Source organism: Miscanthus floridulus, chromosome 1 (assembly GCF_019320115.1).
Source record: "Miscanthus floridulus cultivar M001 chromosome 1, ASM1932011v1, whole genome shotgun sequence".
Classification (NCBI taxonomy): domain Eukaryota; kingdom Viridiplantae; phylum Streptophyta; class Magnoliopsida; order Poales; family Poaceae; genus Miscanthus; species Miscanthus floridulus.
The window spans coordinates 85,627,771-85,641,898 of record NC_089580.1 but is presented as its reverse complement, the minus strand read 5'-3'; the positions used below and the strand labels follow the sequence as shown (position 1 = coordinate 85,641,898).

Below are 14,128 nucleotides of genomic sequence, written 5' to 3'. Positions count from 1 at the left end.
TGCCCTTAGACGTCGGGCGAGGCGTAGCCAGCCCCCGGACGTCGGGCAAGGCGGAGTCTGCCCTCAGACGTCGGGCGAGGTAGAGCCAGCCCTCGGACGTCGGTCGAGGCGGAGCTAGCCCTCGGGGGTCGGGTGGGGCGGAGTCTGCCCCTAGACGTCGGGCGAGGCGGAGCCAGTCCTTGGGAATCAGCTTGAGGCGGGGCCCATGGTCTCGGTGGACCGACGAGGAGTGACACGGCAAGCGGTGTAGTCGCGCTCTTGATCGCGCGGATGAATCATTGTTGACGGTCATTAGCTCCTCCTCTTCAGGTATCCTAATATTGGTTCCCGACAAGTTGCTACAAGTACAAAGCAATAAAGTCCTGGACCAATATCTATTTCAACAGAGAATGATCTGCTTTGATAAAATTTATTACATCAGCCCATAAAAAACTTGAAATCCTACAAATTTTCAGGCAGATTAGGCCTCCTTTGGATCGCATGAGAAACATAGAAAAAAAATCATACGAATTGGATTCCTATAGAAATGGTTACTATTCACCCATTTGGTTCACAGGACTGGGGCAAAGGAATAAGGCCCCCTGGGTTCCTATAGAAATACTCGCCCTTTTGACTCATAGGATCGGGGCACAAGTAGACAGTGACGTAGAAATAATAAGCCCCTTTAGAACACATAACCTAAAAAAATGCATGAAAACACAAAAGTAGTATAGGAATACATATGCAAAACAGAGAAATGAAAAACATAAAAATTTTGTAGGAATATGTGCTGAATGAACTGAAAAAATACAGAAAATAAAAAGGCTTGATGTTGACTGTATGTTCCTGTCTATATTTTCCTATGAAATAAAAAAAAAACTTTCCTATGTTTCTACTGCAGGCGATCCCTCCAGACCAAAGGAGTAACTCAAGCCATAGGAACAAGAATCCGGTATCTTTTTCTTGATGCAATCCAAAGAAAACGTAACTCTACGAAATTCATGTGCAATCTTCAGCATGGACCCCTTCCTTAAACGGTGTCCCTTCGCTTTGTTCATGGCACTGTAGAGTAGCAGTACTAGAGCACACCTGCGATGTGTGCAGCGGCGGCGGGGGGGGGGGGGGGGGGGGGGGGGGGGGCAGGTCGGCACTGCCCATGCACGGTGCAGCGGCAGCAACGGCGCAGTGATGATTAGACACGGGCAGTGAAGCAGGAGGAGGCGCAGGGCCACCGGGCAGCCTCATTCCGTAGCATAGCAATGTAGGAGTAGTACTCCTACTACTAGCATGCATAATGCATTGATTGTGTAACAGTAACGCCAGTGGTGCCCACGCGACGCCCCGGGCCCGCCCGCGCGTGTGTGACTGGTGAGACTTACACTGGAGCCGCCCGGGCAGGGCACGTATGCGTTCGTCGTCGTGAGCCACACCACCACCGTGTCGCGAAAAAGATATTATATATATATTTGATTTGTAGCCGTAAAGATTTGAGCTAACAATATTGATTTAATTAACCTTTTTTACACTTGAGTGTAATTCTTGACACTATTTTTAGTTCTCCTTGACTTTAACTAGTGTTACGTCACAATAGAGTTACTTGAAAAGCGATTTATATCTATTCTTTTTAAGTATTTAGGAACGAGATATTATGGAATTTTGTCTAGGTCAAATATTATAAAATTTAGAATACGGATCAAGACACTAACAACCTTCAATACTAGTGTATCATTTTTTTTGCTCGTTTCATACCATACCTTGGTCAATTTTGTATCCTGCTCCAACATCTTGGTAAGAGTTGTTACAAAAGCGTCTGATCAGCAAAGCTTTCATGGTAGTTTCTATACTGAGTTTAGCTAGGAGGAGCTCATCAGACATTTATGTATATAAAATTGATTATATGGCCCTATTCGTTTATCTTATGATCCGTACTTTTCAGTTTGTTTTTTCAGCCAGAATAATGTTTTGGCTTGTTTTTTCAACGAAGCGAACGGAGCCATTGAGCCTATTTGCTGATTGGTTTCTGGACTGATAAGCCCGACTGATGCTGGTTTGTTGTGAGAGAAAAACACTGTTAGTTGGCTAATAAACCCTAGCTGAAACCAACAAACAAACAGGCTGATTAATTCTTCTCTCAATGAACTAGAAGGCTAGAGGCTGAAAAGGTAGCATGTCTTGCTTTACTAATCATAGAGGATCACTTTCTGCACAAAAACTTTATCTTAGGATCTATTTGGTAGATCTTATCTCTACAGTTCTTACGTTCATCTCCTTATTCTCTAATGGAGTAATTACGATAGAGCAGCAGTACGGGGAGTGATTTTGGTGGGATTAACGGGGAACGGTTATAAAACATGTTGCTAGCGGTTATAACCTTTTCTCTCCGTTTCTCATGATCAACACAGTAGATAAAAGTAGAACACATAGACATAAAAGATAGAGAGATTATTCTTTATTCATCTCAATATTGGTGATTACACCACAGAACTCCCACGTATATATAGTCCTGCCAAGACCTAAGAGTTTGATAAAAGGTCACATATAAATGGACTAGGATTAGGATTTCTCCTTCTCCTTTCCTTATAGGATACAGTCCGTATGTTTTACAAACAACAAGAAGTGGGTTTTTTTAGGACCTCTTTGGTAGAGCCTCTCATGCTCCTGATTCTCTATGGGATTCTACGAGAGAAATGATTCATTGACTGAAAGTGATTTTCTATGATTTGTTATGATAACTACGTGCATAAGTAAGTTATTTCTTTTATAGCTCCTACCCTTCTAGTTCATTTAAGAGAATCACTTCATAGAACTTGCATAGAATCTCTTCTCATCAAAAAAAAAACTATTTAGCAAGGTTTGTCCTAAATTTAGCTTAGAAGGTACTCTGGGATCTCTATCAAATAGACTCTTAGCTCGCTGTCTTTCAATGTAAACTGAGGAGTGATTCTCGTCTGATTTCGCTATAACCTGTGTAATTTTTTGTTGTTCGATTGAGCAGAACTGAGTGCCGCCAGACAATCCCTCGGAGGATCCTACAAAATTAATTTCAGCCACAAATCATTTCTCTCAAAGAGCACGTCAGCGTCAGGAGTAGAATGAACTCTCCCAAAGCTTCAACAGGAAAACTCTCGAAATTTCTTCTGCCAGTTTGCCTGGAAAAGAGAGAAATATCGGCAGCTGCAGCTTCTCTCAAATTGTACCGTGGCCCTGTTTGGTTTTGAGGCTGTTCGCTGGTCTGAAATTTTCAGCCAGGCGGCTGATTCCCACTCAAGTTACTGTTCACTAAACCAGTCAAACAGTATTTTTCTCTTACAACAAATCAGCCGGAACAGTATTTTTCAGCCAAGTTTCAGACCAGCGAACAGGGCCAAATTTCTGTCACATTGAATGTTTAGACACATGCATAGAGTATTAAATATACATTAATTACGAAACTAATTACACAACTTACGACTAATTTACGAGACGAATCTTTTAACCCTAATTAGTTCATGATTTGACAACGTGGTGCTATAGTAAATATGTGCTAATGGCGGATTAATTAGACTTAAAAAATCGTCTCACAAATTAGCCTCCATCTATGTAATTGGTTTTGTAATTAATCTATATTTAATGTTCTTTATTAATACATAAATATTTGATGTGACATAAATTTTAGGAGCGACCCAATAACCAAACACCCCCTATATCAAACCGCACCAGTAGAAGGCTGCGTCTTTCTACAGCCGAATACGCCGACCATCAGTCTATTTGGTTGACTGATTTATATCGTTGCTGATTCATTTGTGTAAGAAAAAAGTACTATTAACTGATTTATATAAATAGTATATGTGAGGGGCTGGCAACGGTCATCGATTTGCCTCTGAATCTGAGGGAGAAACCGGCGAAAACTCCATTTTGGCGTCTTCCACACAAGCTGCGGAGAGGCAGAGAATCTATCGTAGGCCAGGTAGTACAGGCATCCTATTGCTCCGGCCCGACCTGCCCTACCTGTGCAGTGGCAGTGGCAGTGCAGTCCATCTTTTGATGGGTCTGGTTTAGTTTACGAAATTTTTTGAGAAATGATATTGTAGTATATTCGTTGTTATTTAATAATTAGTGTTTAATCATAGTCTAATTAGGCTTAAAAGATTTGTCTCGTGAATTTCGTCTAAACTGTGTAATTAGTTTTATTTTTTATTTATATTTAATATTTTATGCATGCGTCCAAAGATTCGATGTGACGGAAAATCTTGAAAAATTTTGCAAAATAAAGTGCAACTAAACAGGCACTTGGATTGGATTAGGCGCCCAAATCGAACATTAACCAAAATTTAGTGCGTGTTTAGTTCGTGAATTTTGGGAATTTGGCTACTGTAGCACTTTCGTTTTTATTTAGCAATTAGTGTTCAATCGTGGACTAATTAGGCTCAAAATGTTCGTCTCGCAATTTTCAACTAAACTGTGCAATTAGTTTTTTTTCCGTCTACATTTAATGCTCCATACACGTATCGTAAAATTCGATATAATAGCTACTGTAGCACTTTTTGAAAAACCTTTTAGAACTAAACATGCACTTATAAAAAGTTTGGGACCCCATCCGATCCACAGACGTTTTTTCTTTCTCGGTTTCAGAGATAGTACTACAGGGAACCTTCAGAATGGGCGTGGGATAATATTTTGCCACTTGCGGCTGTCTCCCTTACTACCTTGCAACAACCGGCACCTGGGCTGGGTCTGGGTGCCTTGCACAGTACAACCACCTTAGACCCCGTTTAGTTGTCAAAAAATTTTGCATAGTAACTATCACATCGAATCTTGCGGCACATACATGGAGTACTAAATGTAGATGAAAAAAAAATTAATTACATAGTTGGTCGAGAAATCGGGAGACAAAACTTTTGAACCTAATTAGTCCATAATTAGACACTAATTACCAAATACAAACGAAATGCTACAGTGAGCCAAAATCCAAAATTTTTTGGATCTAAACGCACCCTTAGATTTTCCTTCCATTTATTTACTCATTTATTTATTATCTACCAAGAGAGGTTGGAGAATATTATTTTTTCTTGCAGAGCATATGCCAGGCGACAGTTCGACATCCTAATCTGGAATTCGGAAGAATTGCATCTTCTCCAAACGCCCAATTGGCCTTTATAATCTAATAGACAGTATCTCATGGGCAGCCAGGCAGGGTTTGTTTACTGCTATATAGGCATCCAGTTAGCATTGCGTTCACAACAGTTAGAACCAGAAGATGTCGACCTGTTCGCTGGTTGGTTTCTAGGCTGATAAGACCGGACTGATTCAATCAACATCCCCCAAGCTAAGTCTGCAAATTGCAGGCTAAAAGTCAAGAGAAATGTAGTCTCTTCCGGTTAAAAACGAAAGAAATACTCTACTTTCGTCCGATTCGTTTGGGCTTGTTTGACTTATAAGTCATGGCTGAAAATACTGTTAGCTAGTTTGGTGTGAGAAAAAAATATTGTTTGTTGACTGATAAGCTATGGTTTATAAGCTAAATACGACCAAACGAACAGACTGTTTTTCTTGTCCAGGTAAACTCAGTTTGTAATTTGTGCGGTGCTCTGAGAATCCGAGAGCGCGCAAGCTTCCACAGCCGACAACTGGCAATTTTCACTGGGATTTTAGTATGTAACAATATCAAATCATATCATGGCAAGTTCCATGACTACACAAACAAACATCATTACCAAAAGTGGATGCTAATCCGATATTTTCTATTACTTCTCTTCCTAAAACTAGCACTACACTACATACCTCTCTCGCCTTCATTTCGCGCAGTACTAATAACCTCTCTCACATCGCAGTCCAAACTACGTACCACCCATAAAAAAGTTAACGGCAAATTTGAAGAGATTTCTAGCTTTTGCAGATAGACCCTCCTCCAAGACAAAAATTGCAAGAGCGTCCTGTCGTCACGCGGTTGTTCCGGGTCCCTCCCCGTGTTCCTCCTCGCCCGCTGCGGCGGCGTCGGCCGGCGGCGCCTCGCGGTCGTAGGGGGAGAGCCACTTGGCGCGCATGTACTCGGGCTTGCGCCAGGGCGGGAGGTGGAGGCCGCGCTTCTTGAGGCTGGCGCGGGCGGCGTCGGCGGCGGCGGCGACGAGGAGGCGGAGCCTGTCGTCCTTGCCCACGAACACGGGCGGCAGGCACTGCAGCAGGGCGCGGTACGCCTTGGTGGGGCGCGCCACCTCGAACGCCGACCGGAAGTCCGCGTCCACCAGGACGCGCTCGCGCGCGCCGCGGTCGGAGGCCGCCGGGAGGAGCACGTCGATGTACGCGTGCTCGCCGGCCGGGTGCGACGGGGACTTGTCCCATCGGGAGACGCACACGGCGGCGTCGTGCCCCGCGGCGCGGAGCGACGAGGCCACCAGGCGGAGGAGGTCGCGCCGGCGCGCACCCGCCGCGCGGTGCCGCTCCAGGTGCGCGCACACGTCGGCGAGGAGGTTGCGCTCCCGAAGCGTAGCGCAGTGGACGAGGCCCTGATCGACCACGGCGGCGCGAGCGAGACGGTTAGAAGAGAAATCACTTGCCGCGCTCTGTCTCTCTCTCTCTCTCTCTCAAAGAAGAAGAGAATCGATCAGGTGTGTGTTTAGGGAATCAAGTGGCTACTACCTTGATCGTCTCGGCGACGTCGGAGGCCGCCGCCTCGTCGTCCTCCTCGTCGTCAGAATTATCGCCTCCGTGGAAACAGTTGCAGTACCGGCCGCCGTGACCCGCCTTCTCGCCGCCGACGCCGTCCTCCATGAAGCTGCGCACCATGCCGTCCAGGCACACGGAGCTCGGCTCCGCCTCATCCTTCTCCCCCGCCCCTGCCGACGGTAGACGATCCGCTGGCGAGATCCGCAGGAGCTGGCGATCGAACAGCCGCTTCAACATCGACCTCGCCGGAGCCGTGGGCGGATCGGCCGTAGCGGCCCTCATATCCCAACGCAAAGAAATGAGCGCACGAGTTGTATCACCAGGGGAAGCGATCTTGGGAGGGGATGGCGGCGGTTGCCTGAGACATGGCCTCGTCGGGCTGCTGCGGGCCTTGGATGATTCGATTCGATCGCAGCGGTTAGGGTTTTTTGATCTTTTTCGATCGGCTCGATTTTTTTGGGTGCGAATGAATTCCGGGGGCGGGGGGAAGAGGTCGAGGGGGAGGGGACCGGTTTTAAAGCAGCGGAGGAAGCCGACGTGGACAGTTCGATGGCGTGGCGGCCAACATGGCTGTTCTTATCTGCATGCTGTCCGAGGTGGCCAGGGGCGGGGTGTACACTGTACACCCAATAATTTTTGCAAAGTAATCGAAGTTATAAATAAAAGCGAAATACTCGGGGCAAATTATAAATGAACCAAATCATCTACAATGTTTAGTAGAAACACCAGAAGTACAGCAAGGGAAAGTTTCGCGGCAATTCTAGATATTCCAACTGAAGCTAGAAGCGAAAGGTACCTTGGTTTATCCATATGTACGTGGGCTATTCTAAGAGGAAAACTTTTAAATATTTGAAGGACAGTGTACGGAGAGGAGGATCCAAGGGTGGAAAGAGAGACTGTTGTCTCATGCTGGTAAGGATATTTTGATTAAGGCAATTGCACAGGGGATCCTAACATCCGCTATGTTGTGTTTTGATCTAATAAAGCCATTATGTGATGATATCGGGAGCATGATAAATAGATTTTGGTGGGCTCAACAAGAGAAGAAAAATAGAATCCATCGGCTCGCTTGGGGCATCCTGTCGCTACTAGAAATATCCACTTCTATAACCAATAGCTTTCGTCACTGAATGAGCTAAATTCGTCGTAATTTCAGTTCTATGACGAATTTATGACGAAAAACAGTTCGTCACATAAGTCGTGTCACATTTGAACTTTTATGACAATTTTCGTAAATCGTCATAGAAGTGACTTGATCTATGACAAAAAAACAGAACGTCATAAAACTGTTTTGGAATACGTGACAGGGGGTTGCCACATTGGTGGGTGCTTCCAGTTGGAGATGCTTTCCATGTGTACATGCTTTAGCCGGTTGCATTGGTGATAGTCCGGGTACGTGTCACCTTCTTATTACACAATGTGACCATCTCTAGTTCTCGCACGTTTTAGGTTCTAACTGGACCACGTGTAGGTTCTCTGTTGTTCCACATATCAGTTTTCTATTGGCACACGAGTCGTGTTGCTGTTGGATCACGTGTCGATTCTTTATTGGACAACGTGTCGTATTATTATTGGTCCACGTGTATGTTTCTTTTTTGACCACTGAAAGGTCCTAATGGCTAAAGGAGGTGAATAGCCTATTAAAAATTTCAACAACAACACTAAGACAAATGATTAGTTAATAAGATGGTGAAGTGAATTTTGCTCTAGCACTATGTCGGGTACCTTAGAACGGGGTACCCCGAGCGAACATCAAAGGGGTCACTTAAGTCCCATCAAAAAACAAAGCTAGAAGGTAAGCCGTGGACCCCTCACCCGCCACATTCGAGCCCGCCAGGCTCTCCGCCTCGCCTCGAGTCTCGCGCAGAAGGTCTCGGCGTCCTGACGCAATCTTCGTCTCGCGCGAGGCTCTTCACGGAAGGCCTCGGCAGGGGGTGCATCCTCCGTATCGCGCAAGGCCTCCCTCGGAAGGCCTCGGCGAGGAGTCCGATCTCCGTCTCGCGCGAGGCTCCGCTCTCCGTCTCGCGCGAGGCCTCACTCTCTGTATCGCGCGAGGCCAGCTTATCCATAGTCCGTCACCCCCGCCTCGGCCGGTCTTCCCGACAGTACGTCATGTCCCATTAATACTTCAACCACTCCCGCAATCTCAGCCGAACGATGGCTCGACACCACAGAATGGCCGACGGGACATGAGGTCGCATCAGCCCCATACCGGCTGAGACAGGGCACGGCGGGGATTACCGGTCACTGTATCCTGACGCTGTGCCCACGAACAGCGCCCACACTGGACTGTGTCCCGAGATCCCCGCCTCAAAAACAACATCGCACTGACAACTTGGCCCGGGTCATCACTGCCTCCAAGCCAGCGCACCAGATCAGCCGCCCTCTTAGGGCCTCGGCACTGTGCACCAAGGTCTCGGCTATCTCGGGGTTCGTGCCCGCCGAGACCCCCACTGCGGTGCAGCCTCGGCACCGACCAAGCCTCGGCCTCGCGCACAGTCCGTCCACAGCGGCTTGCATGTTCACCACTGCACCCACTCTGAGGCAGCCCAGGGGCTCCCATGACGCACAGGGTCAGACGTGACCAGCACGTCGCCCCAGTGCTCCAAGGACGGACCACTCCGACGACCATGCCGCCATAGGAACAGGCCACAGGGCTTGGACACACCGCCCCTGTTGGCACGACGCCGTATAGTCAGCACATGTACTGTCCTTGTCCTCCCTTCAACTATAAAAGGAGAGGACTTGGGCCACTTAGACGGGGACTCAAGGAGAAGAACACCTGGGAACACACACACACACACACGCACACATCCCAGTCGCCTAAGAGCAACATCTTAAACGGCCCACACGACACCTCACCGAGACCTGGGATCAGCTCCCTCTCTCACCTAGCTTGTAACCCCCTACTACAAGCACTTCGGTGCAAGGAATACAAGATCGATCTCTTAGACTGGACGTAGGGCATCGATTGTCTGAACCAGTATAAACCTTGTGTCTCTTTGTATCACCATCCTGGATTAGGGACACGCAGTTCACATTACTGGTTGGTTGAGGACCCCTCGGTTCGAAACACCGATAGTTGGCACGCCAGGTAGGGGACTTTGCATGTCAGTTTCGTCATCCCAGCAAGTTCCGGATGGCAGACCCTGTACAACCATTGCGTCTTGGCACGGTGGTTTGGTTTGGGAGCCTAGAGTTCATGTCTCTAGGGCATGAGTACGACATGGTACTCCTCACTCCTCGAGCCCCACCAACCGACGATGAAATCACGCACCAGCAGCCCAGGCGCAGGCGATGCCCGGGCGGCCGCTCTCGCCGTGCTCGCTAGGCATGATGCGAGCAAGACCACCTCGACGCTACGTGAATCCGGGGTGGCACGCCGCTCCCCGCCGATATCCTATGACCAGCTGTTGGCACAGGGTCCCTGGCTGGGGACCTGTCTAGCCTGAGCTTAGACAAAGGAAAATCGCCGGTGGCACGCGGTGATGCCCAGTCGTCAAGCTCCGCTCCACCACTCCCTGAGGAGCCGATCCTGGCGGAGTAGAGTCTGGCGACGGCACCATCCCCATGCCCCTTTGGGTTGAGAAATGTCGCCGCCTTTTATGCCTACGCTTACGCTACCACTCACAAGGATCCCTCAGAACACCGCCAGTGCTTCACTCTCGACCTAAGCACCCACGCTGACTCCTCGGAGGAGGACGAGGCATGGGCCAGAGTGGATTTCTCCAGACTCCACGACCCTGGGGCTATGTGCCAGTTCTTGGCCGCAAGCGACTACTGCTTAGGCTACTTTGACTCCGACGACGAGGGCACCTACGACCCCACTCGTGAGTGTTTCCACGTCGGGCTCGGGATGCCAAGGGCGGGCGAGGAGGACGAGGGGGCAGGTAGCCGTTCCCCGCTTCGCCCAGGTACAGGCGCCACCACACCTCCACGCATTGTCCTATCGGCCGCACGAAACGAGAACCCCGCCCTTGCGCGACCTCAACGCCTAGACCTGGAACAACTCCGTGAGCTCCAGGCCAAGGTCGAACAAGACCGACTTCTTCTACAATAGCTTTGAGACTCTCTCGAACAGGAGCAGCGAGGTCGCGGTGAAGGCGAAGGAGCCCGACGAAGGGCCCGTGATGTGCATCACCGCATCCATGACGACGAAGGAAGTGAGCAACCCCTAGTCTTTAATCGTGCTAGCCAGAACATCGCAGCTGCGGCAATGCTGGTCCGCACAATGCCCGAGCCTTCTACCACGGAAGGGCGGCGGATCCACGGTGAGCTCCGGGATCTCCTAGAGACTGCCGCGGTACAGCAGGCCGAAAGTTCTGCCTCCCGATGGCATGGGGGCGCCTCGAACTTGCCCATAGCCCTACCTCGGTAGGATAGGGAAGCCTCGGTTCGTCCCAAACCCGCTCGAGCACCAATAGCCCACAGGGCCCCCGTGCTTCTGGACCGCCTCGGCCATCGACGTGAGGCGTAGGGAGACCATGAGGTGGTCAGCAGGCGACGATGCCACGATAATGAAGGGCCCGCTCGGGGTTACCACCCGCACCGAGGCGGTTGCTATGACAGCGAGTTGGACCGTAGTCCTTCCCCTGAACCGCCAGGCCCTCAGGTCTTCAGCAGGGCCATCCGCGCTGCTCTTTTCCCCGCCCGATTTCAGCAACCAGCCAATCTCGCGAAGTACAGCAGCGAGACCAACCCTGAACTCTGGCTTGCCGATTACCGCCTGGCCTGCTAGCTAGGTGGCGCGGACGATGACCTACTCATCATCCACAACCTCCCCTTGCTCTTGTCAGACTCAGCGCGAGCCTGGCTCGAGCACCTTCCTCCCTCACAAATCCACGACTATCGCGACTTGGTTAGGATCTTCGTTGGGAACTTCCAAGGCACATATGTGTGCCTTGGGAACTCCTAGGACCTTAAAAGCTGTCACTAGAAGCCAGACGAGTCTCTCCGAGACTTCATCCAGCGCTTCTCCAAACAGTGCACCAAGTTGCCCAGCGTCGGCGACTCGAAGATCGTCTAGGCTTTCCTCTCTGGCACCACCTGCCGAGACTTGGTTCGAGAGTTAGGTCGAAACGTGCCACGCTCAGCTGCCGTGCTCCTCGACATCGCCACCAACTTCGCCTTGAGTGAGGAGGCTGTCGGAGCCATCTTCCCCGACAGTGACACCAAGGGTAAGCGAAGGGACGAGGCCCCGAGGCCTCGGCCTCCCACCTCCCGAAGAGAAAGAAAAAGGGGCGCCTAGGGAAGCAGGAGGTCCTAGAGGCCGATCTGGTTGGGGCCACAGAACGCAAGAATCCCTGAGGCCCCAGAGGCCCTAGGCCTTTCGACGACATGCTTAAGAAACCCTACCTTTACTACCAAGGCCCGGTCAAGCATGCCCTCGAGGATTGCTCCATGCTACGACATTACTACGCCAGGCTCGGGCTCCCCGACGATGATGCCAAGTAGAAGGGCGCCGGCGACCGGGACGAGGACAAGGACGACGGGTTCCTCAAGGTACGCAACGCCTTCATGATCTTCGGTGGACCCTCGGTGTGCCTTATGGCATGGCAGTGCAAGAGGGAACGCCGAGAGGTCTTCTCGATCAAGGTGGCCACCCTCTAGTACCTCGACTGGTCTCGGGAGGCAATCACCTTCGATCAAGATGACCACCCTGACCATGTTCCGAATCCTGAGCAGTACCCACTGGTCGTCGGCCCGATCATCGGCAACACTTGACTCTCTAAGGTGTTGATGGACAGAGGCAGCGGCCTCAACATCCTCTACGTCAATACCCTGGAGCTCTTGGAGATCGACCGGTCGAGGCTCCGAGGCAACATCGCACCCTTCCATGGCATCATGCCAGGGAAGCGCATGCGACCCATCGGGCGCATCGACCTTCCCATCTGCTTCGGCACCCCCTCCAACTACCGCAAGGAAGTCCTTACCTTTGAGGTAGTCGGGTTCGGGGGAGCCTACCATGCCATCCTAGGGTGGCCGTGCTACGCCAAGTTCATGGCAGTCCCCAACTATACCTACCTCAAGCTCAAGATGCCAGGCCCCAGCGATATCATCACGCTTGAGTCCACGTACGAACATGCATACGACTGCGACGTTGAGTGCATCGAGTATGCTGAGGCTCTTGTAGAGGCCAAGACCCTCATCGCCCATGTCGACCAACTCAGTGGCGAGGCGCCTGACTCCAAGCATCGCACGGGGGCATTCGAGCCCGCGGAAGCCATCAAACTCGTCCCAGTCGACCCCGCCTGCCCCGACGACCGAGCGCTGAGGATCAGCGCCACCCTCGACATCAAATAGGAAGCCGTGCTCGTCGACTTTCTCCATGCGAATGCCGATATATTCGCATGGAGTCCCTCAGACATGCCGGGCATATCGAGGGAGATCACCGAGCATGCCCTGGACATCTGGGCCAGATCTAGACCGGCTAGGCAACGCCTGTGCCGCTTCGACGAGGAAAAGCATAGGGCCATCGGTGAGGAGATACAGAAACTCTTGGCGGCCGTATTCATCAAAGAAGTGTCCCACCCAGAGTGGTTGGCTAACCCCGTGTTAGTCAGGAAGAAAAATGGGAAATGGAGGATGTGCATAGACTACACCAGTTTGAACAAAGCCTGTCCAAAAGTTCCCTTTCCATTACCCTGAATCGATCAAATCATTGATTCCACTGTAGGGTGCGAGACCCTATCTTTCCTTGATGCATATTCTGGTTACCATCAAATCAAGATGAAAGAGTCAGACCAGCTCGCGACTTCTTTCATCACACCATTCGGCATGGACTGCTATGTGACTATGCCTTTCGGCCTCAGAAACGTAGGTGCCACATACCAGCGATGCATGACCTAGGTCTTTGGCGACAACATTGGGCGGACCATCGAGGCCTACATAGACGACATCATAGTCAAGACCAGAAAAGCCAAGGATCTCGTCGATGACTTGAGGATAACCTTCAAATGCCTTAGAGAGAAGGGCATCAAGCTCAATCCCGAGAAGTGTGTGTTCGGGGTCCCCCGAGGCATGCTCTTGGGGTTCATAGTCTCGAAACGCGGCATTGAGGCCAACCCAGAGAAAGTCTTGGCCATAACTAGCATGGGACCAATCAGAGACCTCAAGGGAGTACAGAGGGTCATGGGATGCCTTGCGGCCCTGAGCCGCTTCATCTCACGCCTCGGCGAAAAAGGTTTATCTCTGTACCAACTCTTGAGAAAATCCGAGCATTTTTCTTGGACCCCCGAGGTCGAAGAAGCCCTCGACAGGCTCAAAGTGCTGCTCGCAAATCCTCCTGTCCTGGTACCCTCAACCAGGGACGAGGCCCTCTTACTCTACGTCACTGCAATGACCCAAGTGGTCAGCGCTGCCATAGTAGTAGAGAGGCAGGAAGAGGGGCATGCTCTGCCCATGCAATGACCTATTTATTTCATCAGCGAGGTGCTCTCCGAGACCAAAGCATGCTACCCCCATGTCCAGAAGTTGGTCTACGCCATAGTCTTGGCCCGGCGCAAGC

General features: G+C 50.4%; 2 protein-coding genes across 2 annotated transcripts; one reads left to right on the top strand and one right to left on the bottom strand.

Annotated features, from left to right (window-relative positions):
• Window positions 1-5,570: 5,570 nt before the first annotated feature.
• On the bottom strand, window positions 5,571-7,102 carry LOC136488860 (uncharacterized). Its single transcript, XM_066485657.1, has 2 exons — window positions 6,595-7,102; window positions 5,571-6,461 (listed from the first exon to the last, which is right to left on the bottom strand). The coding sequence occupies exons 1-2, from the start codon at window positions 6,901-6,903 to the stop codon at window positions 5,898-5,900; spliced, it is 873 nt and encodes a 290-aa protein (XP_066341754.1). The 5' UTR covers window positions 6,904-7,102; the 3' UTR covers window positions 5,571-5,897.
• Window positions 7,103-12,621: 5,519 nt separating this feature from the next.
• On the top strand, window positions 12,622-12,924 carry LOC136459865 (uncharacterized). The gene has a single exon (XM_066459709.1). The coding sequence runs from the start codon at window positions 12,622-12,624 to the stop codon at window positions 12,922-12,924; it is 303 nt and encodes a 100-aa protein (XP_066315806.1).
• The last annotated feature ends 1,204 nt before the right edge of the window (window positions 12,925-14,128 follow it).

Coding starts and splice junctions, on each gene's coding strand:
- LOC136488860 (XM_066485657.1), bottom strand. CDS start 6,903: ATGAGGGCCGCTACGGCCGATCCGCCCACGGCTCCGGCGAGGTCGATG. Junction 6,462..6,594: donor ACGTCGCCGAGACGATCAAG/GTAGTAGCCACT, acceptor GTGGTCGATCAG/GGCCTCGTCCACTGCGCTAC.
- LOC136459865 (XM_066459709.1), top strand. CDS start 12,622: ATGGCAGTCCCCAACTATACCTACCTCAAGCTCAAGATGCCAGGCCCC.